The 13,218-nt window shown below is 36.1% G+C and overlaps 1 protein-coding gene across 1 annotated transcript; it reads right to left on the bottom strand.

The window, feature by feature from the left end:
* Window positions 1–82: 82 nt before the first annotated feature.
* Window positions 83–12,292, bottom strand: PTAC3 (plastid transcriptionally active 3). The gene is made up of 13 exons (XM_086661933.1): window positions 11,648–12,292; window positions 11,191–11,362; window positions 10,879–11,096; window positions 10,206–10,266; window positions 9,396–9,468; window positions 8,393–8,470; window positions 7,085–7,242; window positions 5,544–5,712; window positions 3,929–4,391; window positions 3,361–3,747; window positions 2,401–2,604; window positions 1,397–1,530; window positions 83–518 (listed from the first exon to the last, which is right to left on the bottom strand). The coding sequence occupies exons 1-13, from the start codon at window positions 12,080–12,082 to the stop codon at window positions 344–346; spliced, it is 2,727 nt and encodes a 908-aa protein (XP_086518059.1). The 5' UTR covers window positions 12,083–12,292; the 3' UTR covers window positions 83–343.
* Between the last annotated feature and the right edge of the window lie 926 nt (window positions 12,293–13,218).

The raw sequence follows: 13,218 nt of genomic DNA, 5'->3' as shown, positions 1-13,218 counted from the left end.
CAGCCTGAATTGTACTACGGTAGCCGCAACAAAACCAAATGAAAAAGATGATACGAGTATGAAACTTTGTAAGTGACAAATATCAAACAAGAAATGCTCCTTAAATTTACTGATATACTGCTTCTTAGAGATGCCTAAACATACAATGAGAAAGTTCATACGTCATACCATGAGCTTATTATCCTATCTATCTAATGGAACTAACCGGGTAGATTTCTATGCTACAACAAAATTGTCAGAACCTGATATCACTTCTCTCGGAAGTGTTTTTAGGGCTTCTGATAGATGCCAGATTCTATGATACAACATTCATAAAGGATAAAAAGTAAAGTCATCGGAGTCGTCAAGATTCCTCCTCACTACCACTATTATCTTTACCCTGTCTAGCTGAAATTACCCTGTCTAGGGTTTGATCTGGAACTTTGATTCCTGTGGTTTCCATGTCTGCGACAATTGCAATAGCTGCATCGAGCTCCCCAAGATCGAGACACAGCACTATGATTTCGTCGTACAAGGGGCTAAAACCAGAGTAGATAGAAAAATAAAGGTATTTAGTATACCATGTCATTAAGATTGTAGTATTGCACAATGAAGAATTAATAGTTCAGGACTATGACAATAAAGCGAACGACTGCCTAACAATTCAATATAGTCTTAACTGGGTAAATGGTTTGACACAAGTTATTAGCAGTTGATCACATATTTTTTTAGGTGTCAACAGGGAAGTTGAAAGTAAATAATTCGTGACCCTCTGTTTTTGCAATTGAAAATATTCACAGGATACAAAGCAAACCTAGAAACAGTTGATTAACCACCAGAAGCACAGATAATAACTTTCGTGAAACACAGCCCCAAAAGTAATTTTGGAGTCAACCTGTTTGGTCAAGACCTGCCCATGAACATGACGATTATAAAGAACCCACATTTCTCTATAATTTATTCGTTTTCTATCTAATTTATTTCCTAATTGCTTAGATGTTGAACTTTCTTTTAAGGTTTATCTAGTTCTTTCTTTCAATAGGTTCATAGAACTCGATAGGACATGGTCTGTCTCCTATAAGTAAGGCAATGACTAGAAAGATTTCAATCGCTGTAATTGATTGTATTTTGTGTTGATAAAGTTTAGATCTTACATAGAATTCTTTGTGAGAAATTTATTATTTGGTTGAAGTAAACCTCTGTAGAAGCTTCTCCAATCAGTACACAGTGACTAAATATTCTGGGGTTTCTCTAAGGCTCCTAAAGGGCAACGAGGGACGTTGGTTGCCTCCATCACCTATATATATATATATATATATATATATATATATATGCAGTAAAATCGATAGATAAATGGCGTGCATATCATATTCGGTCTTCATTCATACATGTTATTGAGCCATGAGCTTGAACTTACCTCCCAAAGACGTAACCAAGGCTGTGAGTAGTCTGCAGGATTTTCAAAAAAGATGAAGGGAGAGGAGCTTTTATAGCCGCCCGCAATATCATAGCACAGTCTCCAATAGTTGGCGTTTCACCCAATTCGATTACCTAAAGTAATATAAGTATGTTAAGTTCAGATCAGAAGACTTCATGTTGTAAAATATCAAGCTTTACAGGAATGAACAACGCCTGGTAGGGTAATGATCTTGTTGAGCAACCACAATTAATAACTATAAATTGATACAGACATGGGAATTAAGGCAACAACTTCACACCTGTGTACTATAGAACTTCAATGATCAGAATATCATGCTTAAAAACATGTTATGAATCATGACTAGTGACTTAACCTCACTGATGTATTGGGCCACCTGTTGTGGCCATAAATGAACAGATACCGAATAAAAAGTCTGAAAGGGTGATAAAAGATTAGAAAGACTACCCCTACTATTAAGTGGACAACAAGTTTAACGCTTGTAGTTTACAATGCACCGCCTCAAACACTCAACCCAACCTGCCTCGCTCTCTGAATTTGGTATACTTGACCCATCGTACACAATTTACTTGTCCAAGTAGGCAGTGGCATTTCTGATAACATGGGGAGATTTATTGGAAAGCAACAACACTCAATACTTGAAAAATTTTGCATTTTTCAGACACTTAAGCGCTACTTGGGCAAGTCGGCGTCAGTTTCTTCATGTTGACTTATAGACAACATGGTTTATAAGAAATATGACCAAGCACAAGTAACAATTTGTGCAGATAATGCAGACCAAAATACTGTTAACCCACTAACACCGTCTACAAGGTGAAACAACCGACCTATCTTTAACAAATAATAAAGGGTTCGGGACCTCATATTATCAGAGAAAACAAACTAGGAAAAGAAACTAACCAATCGAAAAAAAATATTCGACATGATGACAAAACATAACATAAATATGACTATGAAACAAAAGGGAGGGTGTCAAAACATGCCTTTTGCATTAGTTTGATTGCCAACTCAACTTCCCATTCTTGCGACCACTTTTGAGGAGCTCTTTTCTTTAGATCTCTCTCCCACGTCCATCCCCAAACATCTGCAATAGTATACATGTCTGATTCATCGAAAATTTTTCTTTCCCTCATCACCTTAAATGCCTCGTTTAAATCCTCTGGAAACCAGTCGTCATCATCCGAATCCTACATGTGTAAAAGATAGTTTTAATACTATTTTCATAAAATGTGGTATAAAAGATTAAGGCTCTCAACCATAGAAGGTAAGCAGAATTACACTACATCTACCTTTTGGGGAAGAAAAACAGTTATCAAGTTAATCCTGTTAGTAATAACTTTAATGTGTTCAGATGAAAAACAGTAAAATAAACATTCCCTGAGAGAGAGAAGATACCGAGGGTTCTGCTATAGAGATTGTTAAGTATAAACACTACCTGACATCTGAGTAACTTGCAGGTTTGTACTAATAGCTAAGATTAATTAAAAAACGGTAAAATAAACATTCCCTGAGAAAGATAAATACTGAGGTACCCTCTTATCACAAGTGAGGTCCTCATACGAAAATAACTAATGCCCAGGCCAAAAATAATTCATCCAGGACTGACTTCGCTGTTCAAAATGCGGTTACTTCCACCACAAATATTCCAATGATGTTGTATACCCATATTCTCTTTCAAGGTATAAGAAGTTCGATCTTCACTGAAGCAGGTATATAGTTTTAACTTTGTAGGTACACTACAAATACATTCAGAGACCAACATGCATGTCAGTGACTAACCATACAAAATTGGTGCTGATTCCAGTAGTTGGTATGAAAGTTAACAGGACCACATGCTATTAAATTTAACGGATATGATTTCATATTTTGTATTTATTTATAGAGAAGAGTTAGACGAAGTTTAAAAATATAAAGGGTAAGAAGATCGAATTCTAGTTTCAGACCTCCATTGAAATACGAGATGCTTTCCTTCTCGATTTCCTTGTAGTAGTAGGCGCTTGATCCGTATCCTTCAGCAACTGGACTCCAATCATTTGTAAAGGCCTAACAGCTTCTACTTCCTTCTCTTTAGCCCTGTCTCCTACTTGAACTTCTGTCTGTTCAACTTCTTCCTCCTCTTCGTCGACATCATCTTCAACTTCTTTTGCAGCATCATCAGCAGCATCCACATCCACATCATCCAATGCATCTTGAATCTCTGTTTGCTCTATGTCAATAATATTGCCATTATCTTGGTTTAGGCCTTCTCCCATAAAACGTCGTTTCCAGAACTCGGTATTACCATCTTCCAATTTAATTTTGGAGATTAGTCCATCCAGCTCTTCATCAACCTGAAAAAATAGGTCACTGTTAATACTGCAGTACAATGACAAACGACCAATATTATTCCTTTGTCAAGAAACAACTCATTTTTTCCAGTAGGCTCACTATTCAAATTTAACATAGTAAATTAAGAAGCTGCATGTATATCCAACGAAGAAGCATCAAAAGTGTATTATGAGAAGTTTTAACCTCTTCCTCTTCTTCCTCCACAGGAGGAACCCAAAGAGGCCGACCACGTGAACGATTTATTCTCCTAGCTTTTTGCACTCGCTGGTACAGAACGTTTCTAGTTCCATCGGTTGGTAAATCCTGTGCTTCCAATTCCTCCTTCAACTCAGAGACCACCATTTTACTAGCAGCCTTAGGTTTTAAAGCATTCTGGTCAGGACCTTTTATAATCTTCTTCAAGCGCTCTTCTACTCTATGGTAATCATATTCTGATGCGCCTCCTAAGGCTGCAGGTCCTTCATTTCGAAGTGTCTTTAAAAGCTTGCGATGGTGAATTTTCCACTCTTCTAGACAACGTTGCTTGAAAGACGTTTCCATTGGGTTTGAATAAATAAATCCAAGAACATCAGGATCAAGAGGGGTTTTCCCTCTGCGTGGAACCCACCTCTTCCGATCACCTGTAAGACCTCCTTCAGAAACATACCTGATTAATGACCAAAGAGTATCTTATCTTTAGAAACAAATACATCAAATAAGGATTTTTTGCAATTGATTGTGATTATACACATTTCAATCATTATATGAAAACAAAGGGAATAAAATGAGACGAGCAAACATATTTCATTCCCCTTAACATCATTAATGACTTAACCAACGCGACATGTGATCTTTTCATAACATCGACTGGTTTCCATTTCACATGGGCATGATCCCAATGTTATATCCCAATGATATAGTCGATTCCCTGGTGTCTATATACTGTATATTATACTTATATACGTTGACGACAGGTTTAAGTTTGTATATCAAATGACATGTTTAGAATGATTCACGTTTCTACTATGATTACTGATGGACGACAACTACATATTGCATTTAGCAAAACTTGTTACAGAAGGATGTCTTACTGAAAAACACGTTAAACCCTTTGAGCAATTAACTGGTTGCTCTATTGGGATTGTTGATGATTACCTCTTAGCCTCTTACCAGCTAATTTGTTGTCATTTCTACCTGTTACACCTAGCTATGATTTTAGTCTTCCATAGCGCCATAAGATCGTAGTTCCATGACCATGTATTTGGATTTTGGAATCTATTGTCCACTATGAGGTTTTAGTTCCATGCTGGGATACCCCAGGACAATTTTGGAGTCCCCTACTCAATGTAAACATCTCACAAAGATGTTTGAATAGTTACATCTCATTTCATGTCAAAGGCACCATAACGCATCCAGGATACCACATTATAGAAGCTTATTTCACGTAGATTGTCGAAAGGTCTGAGGACCTTGGTGGCAGAAATCAGATCTAGACTAATCAAACAACAGCATATATAGAGAGAATCAGGTGTTGCTTTAAGAAACTAGACACGCTTTTTGAGTATTTGTACTAATGAAGCATAAGGATAAATGGCAAGAAAGCAATAATATTGCATCCTGTTTGTGGAGCTAACATTTCAACTTAAAAATAGTACTAAATGTTTACTGGCATGAGGAAGCAGAAATGGATGAATGGAAAGATTAATGCTGAATAAGAAAATACCCCGAGGGAATCTGATAAAAGACCAGTAGCCTGTAGGTAGAAAAAAGAATATCAATGCCATTTAGTTAAGAATTCAACTTTCTTAAGAACTCACACCTGGCAATGTAATCAATCTCATATCCAAGCTCCGCTTCATCCTGTAATGGTTCAATCCAAGAGCTAACTAACGATCGATATTTTCTACTCAAAATCATTGCTCTCGGTGGAAGAGGCTGATTATCTTTAGCCATTGCTTCTAATGCCTCGAGTAACTCAACAATTCTACCTAACAGAGATGATGTATTAAAGAAACAAATAATTGAACACTCCGATTGAGAAACTGATGATGCAAAAGAGAATTATAAATTTAACTATGAATAAAGACTAGAAGAACAAGAATAAATAACTAGAAAGCAATTAAAGAGAAGATGAACTTGCAACCAAGGTTTGATTATTCCCGAGATGAGGGAAAGAATGGAAAGCGTCCCTTTTATAGGGATCAACAGTGGACAGCCCTTATGCTTGGCTTTCCTGAATTACTAAAACTAATATTTCTTACTTCAAATCTAGTAAACTTGCTAGTTGTACAAGTAAACTACGATTAATATAGACATTCCAGGTTTCTCTTGGTTGCTAAATAATCTTCTATTAATCTATTACTATGATTAATTAGGGAACCTATAGGTGTTCTCTAGTGTTGTTGCGCGCTACATCAGAAACTGAGAAATCCCACTTGATCGTTTAAGAAGGAGTTGATTCTAATACCAGTTGAGTATCAAAAATCAACAATCCTCGGAACGAACAGAAAAGATAATGAGCGCAACTGCATTTGCCGTGTAGTTCTAGCATTGGCACTTGAACGGTTGAACCTATGATCTTGTTGGCGATCCTGCCCTGATAAGGAGCAGAGTCCCCAAACTTAAACCCTCAAAAAAAACAGATGTTGTAAAGATCATATTGAGACGAGGTACAATGATGATGTAGTATCGTAGACAAAGAAAATGTGAAGAATGAATTGATGCAAAAATTTGTAATGAAATGAAACTTTCACCACTGGATGCTACTTGATTGAACTTATTAATGTTGATTTAATTCTACTGGAAACTGTAAAATGCATGCAAGTGCAAACTAGTGTATCTAACATATGCAACAGGATTGCATACCATATCCGAGCATTTTATTTTTCTGTAGTTCCTAGCCTCCTGCAAGTCTTTGTTTCAAAACCAATTCAATTTCAAATATATATATTATTACCATTCTGGAAAAATATGGTATTTAAACTGTTAATAAATATTAGTTATGATTATTGCTGTTAGATTTCTTTTCTTCCCTAACAAAAATCTTTTTTCAATACAAGATGGAATCATATATTCCTACCACAAGATATAATGTATTGACATGGCAAGTCCCAATTTGGCATCATATCGTGATCAATGTGGAATTTCTGCGAGAAACTATTAGTTAGGACTTCATCAGTGCACAATTAACTTTTATCCCCCCGAATTGCACTTCAATGGCATATGCATCCACACGTTGGTAAATAAACTTGAGTTGAAAAGTAGAACTTAGTGAAGAGTAGAAACCTCAGTTAGAAAATCAATTTTTTATAAGAAGGCAGTTGCTTCTCTAGACAAAATGGAAATATTAAGCAGCTTTACCTTCACGACATAAAGCTCGAAGATACAAGGAAAGTGGGTCCCCAAACTTCCCATCATTATGTAAGAGTTTGGTTCCTCCTTCAAAGTTCTTGAGAGCACGAAAATGCCTGATTGCTTCCCTAACGACACAATATTTGGTGAAGCACTCCACCAACAACCTGAGGAAGGAAGTACTTATATAAGTTGATGCATAAATTCCACAATACTTTGCAACCAGTACAACCCGAAAAAATAAAAATTGATTTACCAAATAAAAGTCATGTTTAAAGTTGTTTTTTTAAGGTTTAATAAAACTGTTATGTGAGTCGAGAGGAATACGAGAGAAGGCTCTGAACTTTATCATCATTTCTAAGCTTTGGTATGACCTTTGGCAACCAACCACTTCATCGAAGCCCAGTCACATTTCCTCTAGTCTTGTTTTTCAAATTGTGTGGTTTTTGTGTGATCAAACCTCGTATTTGCAGTTTGTTCTCCAAGTTCTTCCTTACTGATCATTTTAGATTTTGAAAATAGGGTTGACGTGCCTGTTGAAGTTGCGCCTCCGCTTACATGTCAATTTGCGAGGGAAGCAAGGGTTTTGTAACTTCGTTACACCCACTAGACTTGTCGTAACTCGTAATAACTAAAATGACCCGTTTCCTTACCCAGGAGGCCAGGATATTTTCAAAAAGTTTTGGCTTATTTGGCTTTCAATTGATCCTTGAGAGTGATCTTCCAACATCAGTATTCAAGATGTGTCATAAATTGACATGTAATTTCGAACTCTTATTTTGCTGGTTTTAATTCTTTTCCATTTAATCATGCAGTTGTGATACTGCAACTGCTTTAGCTATGTGACCTTGCATGTAAGTAGGTCTCATGTTGGTGACCTGGTATTCATCTAGTTCACTAAGCTCCCTCGACCTTAGGATAACGCAACAGTACTAACCAAGTCTAAGAGTTCATGTAAAGGTTCAATTCCATCTAATCAACCATCTCATCATGTTTAAGATAATCTGCCTAGGAATGCCTTAGCATCTGCCAGGTAACATGCTTAACATTTACGAAATATTTTTTTTGAAACGTGTTTACGAAATACTTTGTCTAAGCTTGGAACTGCTTTAGCCGTTTAAAGTACACTCCATAGAAAAAAAAACTACGCATATTTTGGTATTTTAACTAAGTGGTAAAAAATACTAACATATTTTGAGACTACGCATATTTTGAGACTACTACATTTCTTACTACTCCACATAACTCATAAATACCAAAACTTACTAAGAAAGATAAACCTTAAGAGTAAGAACAGTAAAGCAAGATTTTGCTTACGCGTATGTCTTCACATTAGGTTGCAAACGCTTGTGATTTTCAACCATCATGCCTAGTAATTCAGCTACATCTTGCACCCTGTACATGAGTTGATGATGAAAGCAACACATAAACACAAGAGTGATAAAGAGGAAAAATTGAATATTTTGTTTCCATCAAATGCAATAGCAATAACATAAAATCAAGGCCAATTAGTTTCATATCTAATCAGATCGGAAGAGAGTGTAATTAAATAATGACCTCACAAAATTTTTTCATAGCATTTCCATCATTTATACAAATTTTCAAGTTGCACTTGCAACTATTTCCATACTAACTAATGTATTTCGGTTCCCAACTATGTAGTTTAAAGGTCTACCCAAGTTGAAGTGATTGACCTCTCATGTAAAATAAGCATAGCCCCACTGATTTCCTTGAACATGGTTCCCCAAAAAAAATTAAAGTACATCTCTTTACTTTGTGCTGTAATTTCAATATTTTTTTCAATTGATCCAAGTGATAGTTAATCCTTTAAGTGATCCTTTTCACCACCTTCGTCGCTTAAGCGCGCCCTTTGACTATATACTTGTATAAGAACTATATTTTGTTATGCCAGTTGGATCTATCCTAAGCTCGTGGTCGGTTATCCAGGCTTAGAACTGCACTTGGATCTTCTTCCTCTTGTCTGGATTTGGCTCGGCTGATTCATGTTACTTGGGGGTCTCTCTCAATTTCCTCAGTTACCAAACCCACTAATTTCAAGTTTAAAAGGACTGTATGTTGTATTTGCAACTGTTACTAAGAATTGTTGGAGAAAACTGTGAGCAACCTGAGATGTGGTAAAGAACCATAGGAGACTATAAAGTTTCCAACAATAGACTGTAGGAACAACTGATAATGCGTACATTGAAGGAGAACAATAAAGAAGAAAAATGGTTGTCAAGCACAAATATCAAGATAAATCCAGTGTAGATTGCTTACAAATGAAAGGAGGTTAGTGAAGAAATCCGTTAAGAAACGTTACCTATCATAAGACTCGGCTCTGGTATATGCTTGGATCACCCAATTATACGACTCGGTATCGGGTTTCATGAAATCTAGCATGATAAGGAATAAATTAACACCATAAATCTTTGAGCAAGGCCAAAGTCTTAACAAAACATGCTCAAATTAATTTATACAAACCTACTCTACACTATCGTATCATGTAGAAGGCAAGTACCCTGATATCACAATAAGCTCTGACAAGTCACCCCCCCCCCCCCCCCTGCTTAACTGTGTTTTTATAGTCAAACAACTCAAACTACATCATACCCATATGGATCACCCTACATGACGCCCTCACCAGTTTAGAAGCATACATACTTATACATGTACTCTGTCCATGTTGACAGCTGCTTTTTAGTATTTTTTTTATGTGTCAAATACAGATACTTGTTGAATACTTTATGTTAGAGTACTTGCACATAATCAGTTTTGGACCATATGATACCAACTTATGTTGCTATTATTTGTTTATGATGTAATATTATTTCTCCAAACGCAAAAAACTAGCTCTGAAGCTCTGACAAGATAACATAAATGCTTAACGTACGTATCTCTGTTTGTCTTTATTTGGGTTGTCGTGTTCGAAACTTTAGAACAGTTTCAGATATGATACCCATCCATTCCAGTGTCCATGTTACATAGAAATGAAATAGGATATGAAGTACGGATTACGGAGTTGTAGTCGTCCTTCTTACATTTAAAGTTCCATAACCATTTATATCCATTTAGTAAACCTAAATACTTCCATCAAATTTTCAGAAAGATTTACGCAGAAAGAAAAATATACCTTCCCCATATTCCATGTTCTCAAATGTTGAAAACGCTATCTCTGGTATTCCACAAGTAGCCTACATGATTAACCAAATTGTATAATAATTATAGCAGCTTTAATATGCAAAAATGTTCATAATAACAGATTGTTTGTTATATGCAAGGTATAAACAATGAAGTAGCAACTCGCAAAAAACTTATAGTAGTTGTCTACGATAAGATATACAAAGGGCACCACTAAAATATTAACAAGGTGAGCATCATGAAACCGCAACTCATCGTGACATCTCTATGGATGATATGTCTCGCCCAATCTTTGCCTATACTCCAATAATACAACTATAAGGTTCCTTACATTTCTCTTCTCTTTGGTTCGAGACATCCTAATGATTAGAACAAGAAAAATGGGTAATGACACTGCTGGGGCACTTATCAACAATTTGACTCAGAGTTATGTTTGGTTGCTTTAAGGTCCTGCATTTTCTTTCCGAACTAGCATTAAATTCTGGTGTGGAAAGGCTAGATATCAAGCAACCTTCAAAGGGAGTAGCTTGGTCTGTCTAGTTACCTTTGTAGCAGATTATTACTAGTTACCCTAGTAGTTAAAGTTCATCCACTGTTCAGCTGCAGTCCATACATTCTTAGGACCATTAGCCCATTCCCCATTAGTACTATAAATGTTAAGTTACCTGTACACTTAGAAGACAATTAAAGTGAAATGTAGTAGCCGGTCGTCCAGCAGCTTCCATTTCGTATGCGATTGTTAGAGCATTTGAATGATCTCCAACCTTGCAATCTTCAGCAATTAAAAGATCATATAGCTCATCAGTGGCTCTTAATCCACCTTTTGCACCCTTCAGAAACACGTTGTTTGCATCATCCAAATGATTATTCCTAATAAGTTGTTCTGGTTTCAACAGCAATCAGTTTCTATTATTTTCATAAATTTAGTATCGGTGAAAAGAGAAATGTACTCAATGTTAAGTGAAAAATGTTATTACCAACAAGAACAAGCCAAGCTTGTCTGATGTCATAATTTAATTTTTCCATAGCTGCGAGAATCTCTAAGCCTCTGGTAGCATGGCCTTTGGCCCCAAACAAACGAATCAATGATAAAAATGTTTCATGGAGAGGACGAAGACCTGCACTCAGTTCCCTTCTCAGGGACAGCATCTGCATTGTGAAAAGGGCCCAAATTATGATTTTCTCTTGAATAAGCTAACTAGGAATTCGATTACCTTTCTTCAGACCAGAGGAAAGGGCCATAGTCTTAGGGTTACATCTACTAGGGCCATGTCTGAGTATTTCTTTAGCTACTATAGAATCACAAAAAGTTCTACTTTGAAATGCATCTTCTTTTAGAAAATGAATCGAATCAGATTAACAAGATTTCTCTTTTCTCATGTCAATGGAATGAAAAGTAAACCAAATTGAAACAAAAAGAATTGTGAAAATTACCGCGCCTTCATCGTCACCACTAAGTGTATGAGAAACAATCAATCCATGATAAGAACGAGGTCCTGGTTTCAATCCAGCAGCAATCATGTCGTAAATAACATCAGAAACTCCAGAAACATCACGATTTCTAGCACGCTCCATTAATTCCTCCATGAACGTGAATCTCAATCCTCTTTCTGCAGCTGATAATGAAACTAAAGATGATGATGATGAATTAGAAGATGAATCGTCTTTTTTAGGTTGTTTCTTTCTTCTGCTAGTAGTTGTTCTTCTTTTCTCTGCGGTTGTTGAAATTGCTGAAACATAGAAGCCATTTTTTGTTAATCTGGTACGAAGTGAAGTGGAGAAGAAGCTTAAGTGAGATAGATAAGGAGATTTTGATGGTTCAGTAGTGAAAGTTAGAAATGTTGGCGAATAGGTTAAGAGGTTCGCCATTGTTTTCTTTCTCAAGGTTTTTCCTACTACCTCATAGCAAGTTCACAACTACTGCTAGAGAGAGAGAGTGAGAAGGGAGAAGAAAATGGATAAGAAAAAAAAAGGGGATATTTGAAATAGACACCAACTAGTTAGTGATATTTAGCTTTCACCACTATTTTTGAAATATAACTGGCTTAGTCCTTCAATAGTATTTTTTTTTTCTCGATTAAATTCCGGTTGAGACGTTGAGTGGACATGACTCGTGGCACATAAGAGATGGGACTGATGACAAATTACTTCCAGTGGTAGTATTCGACAAAGGAGAAGATGAAGTTAAAGATTGGTGATGGACTGATGGTGTTTAACGAAAGATAAGATGTGATTGAAGATTTGCGATGGTGTTTGATGCAAGAGACTGAATATGAAGATGATGGTGGTTGCGGACTTGCAGTCGGTTAAAATGGCAACTATGGTCGATGAAAGTGGTGGTGATTGGTCAAAATGTTGGTGGCAGGTGAAAGTAGTGATTGACAGTAAAATAGAAAGTTTTATGCGCCTATAAATATTTTTAACTGAAGTTTATGAGAAATATAAATCAAACATTTTATCTGGTTTCGAAATCAGGATTATATAATTGTTTTAACACGCGTACGTAACTAAGAAATTAAAGTAAAACTATTAAAAATTAGGCAGAGTTGCATCTGAGAACGTCAAGACTCGGTCCAAACTATGGTTGGAACAGAAAGTTTTCTTTACATGTTAATAATAAGTGAAAATTCGTAATGACGAATTAACTATTACAAAAATAAATAGTAAAGTAATTAAATAAAAATACGATTAAAAAGAACATCTAACTCAGATCATTTTTGAACTTAACAAAATTATTTTTACAAAACAGCTTTACACTTTACATTACTGGAGGTAGGGTTTCTAGTACGTACAATAAGCATCTATATGTTTTTGTTATAATAACCAGTATGATTTGCAGACATTGGGGCAGTGTCTGCGCTCGTTGGTCAACAATCGACACTATATGGACCGAAAGATTCCAAAGGAGGAACTTGAAGAGGGTTCTTTAGAATCTTGGATTTCACGTGGAAGTGTTTGTCTAGAAATGTAATACCAATAGATACCATACATCTTCTATATTTTTC

Source organism: Eschscholzia californica, unplaced genomic scaffold (assembly GCF_041429995.1).
Source record: "Eschscholzia californica isolate CP2 unplaced genomic scaffold, dmEscCali1.0.p SCAF_2, whole genome shotgun sequence".
Lineage (NCBI taxonomy): Eukaryota > Viridiplantae > Streptophyta > Magnoliopsida > Ranunculales > Papaveraceae > Eschscholzia > Eschscholzia californica.
The sequence above is the reverse complement of the archived record's forward strand: the minus strand, read 5'-3'. Positions and strand labels throughout refer to the sequence as shown.

Bases quoted from the DNA above. Each gene is read 5' to 3' on its own strand.
- PTAC3 (XM_086661933.1), bottom strand. From the start codon at position 12,082: ATGGCGAACCTCTTAACCTATTCGCCAACATTTCTAACTTTCACTACT. The intron at 4,392-5,543 runs GTGTGAGTTCTT...GTCATTAATCAG, and splicing joins GAGATTGATTACATTGCCAG to GTATGTTTCTGAAGGAGGTC. The intron at 1,531-2,400 runs GCATGTTTTGAC...ATATTACTTTAG, and splicing joins CAATCAAACTAATGCAAAAG to GTAATCGAATTGGGTGAAAC.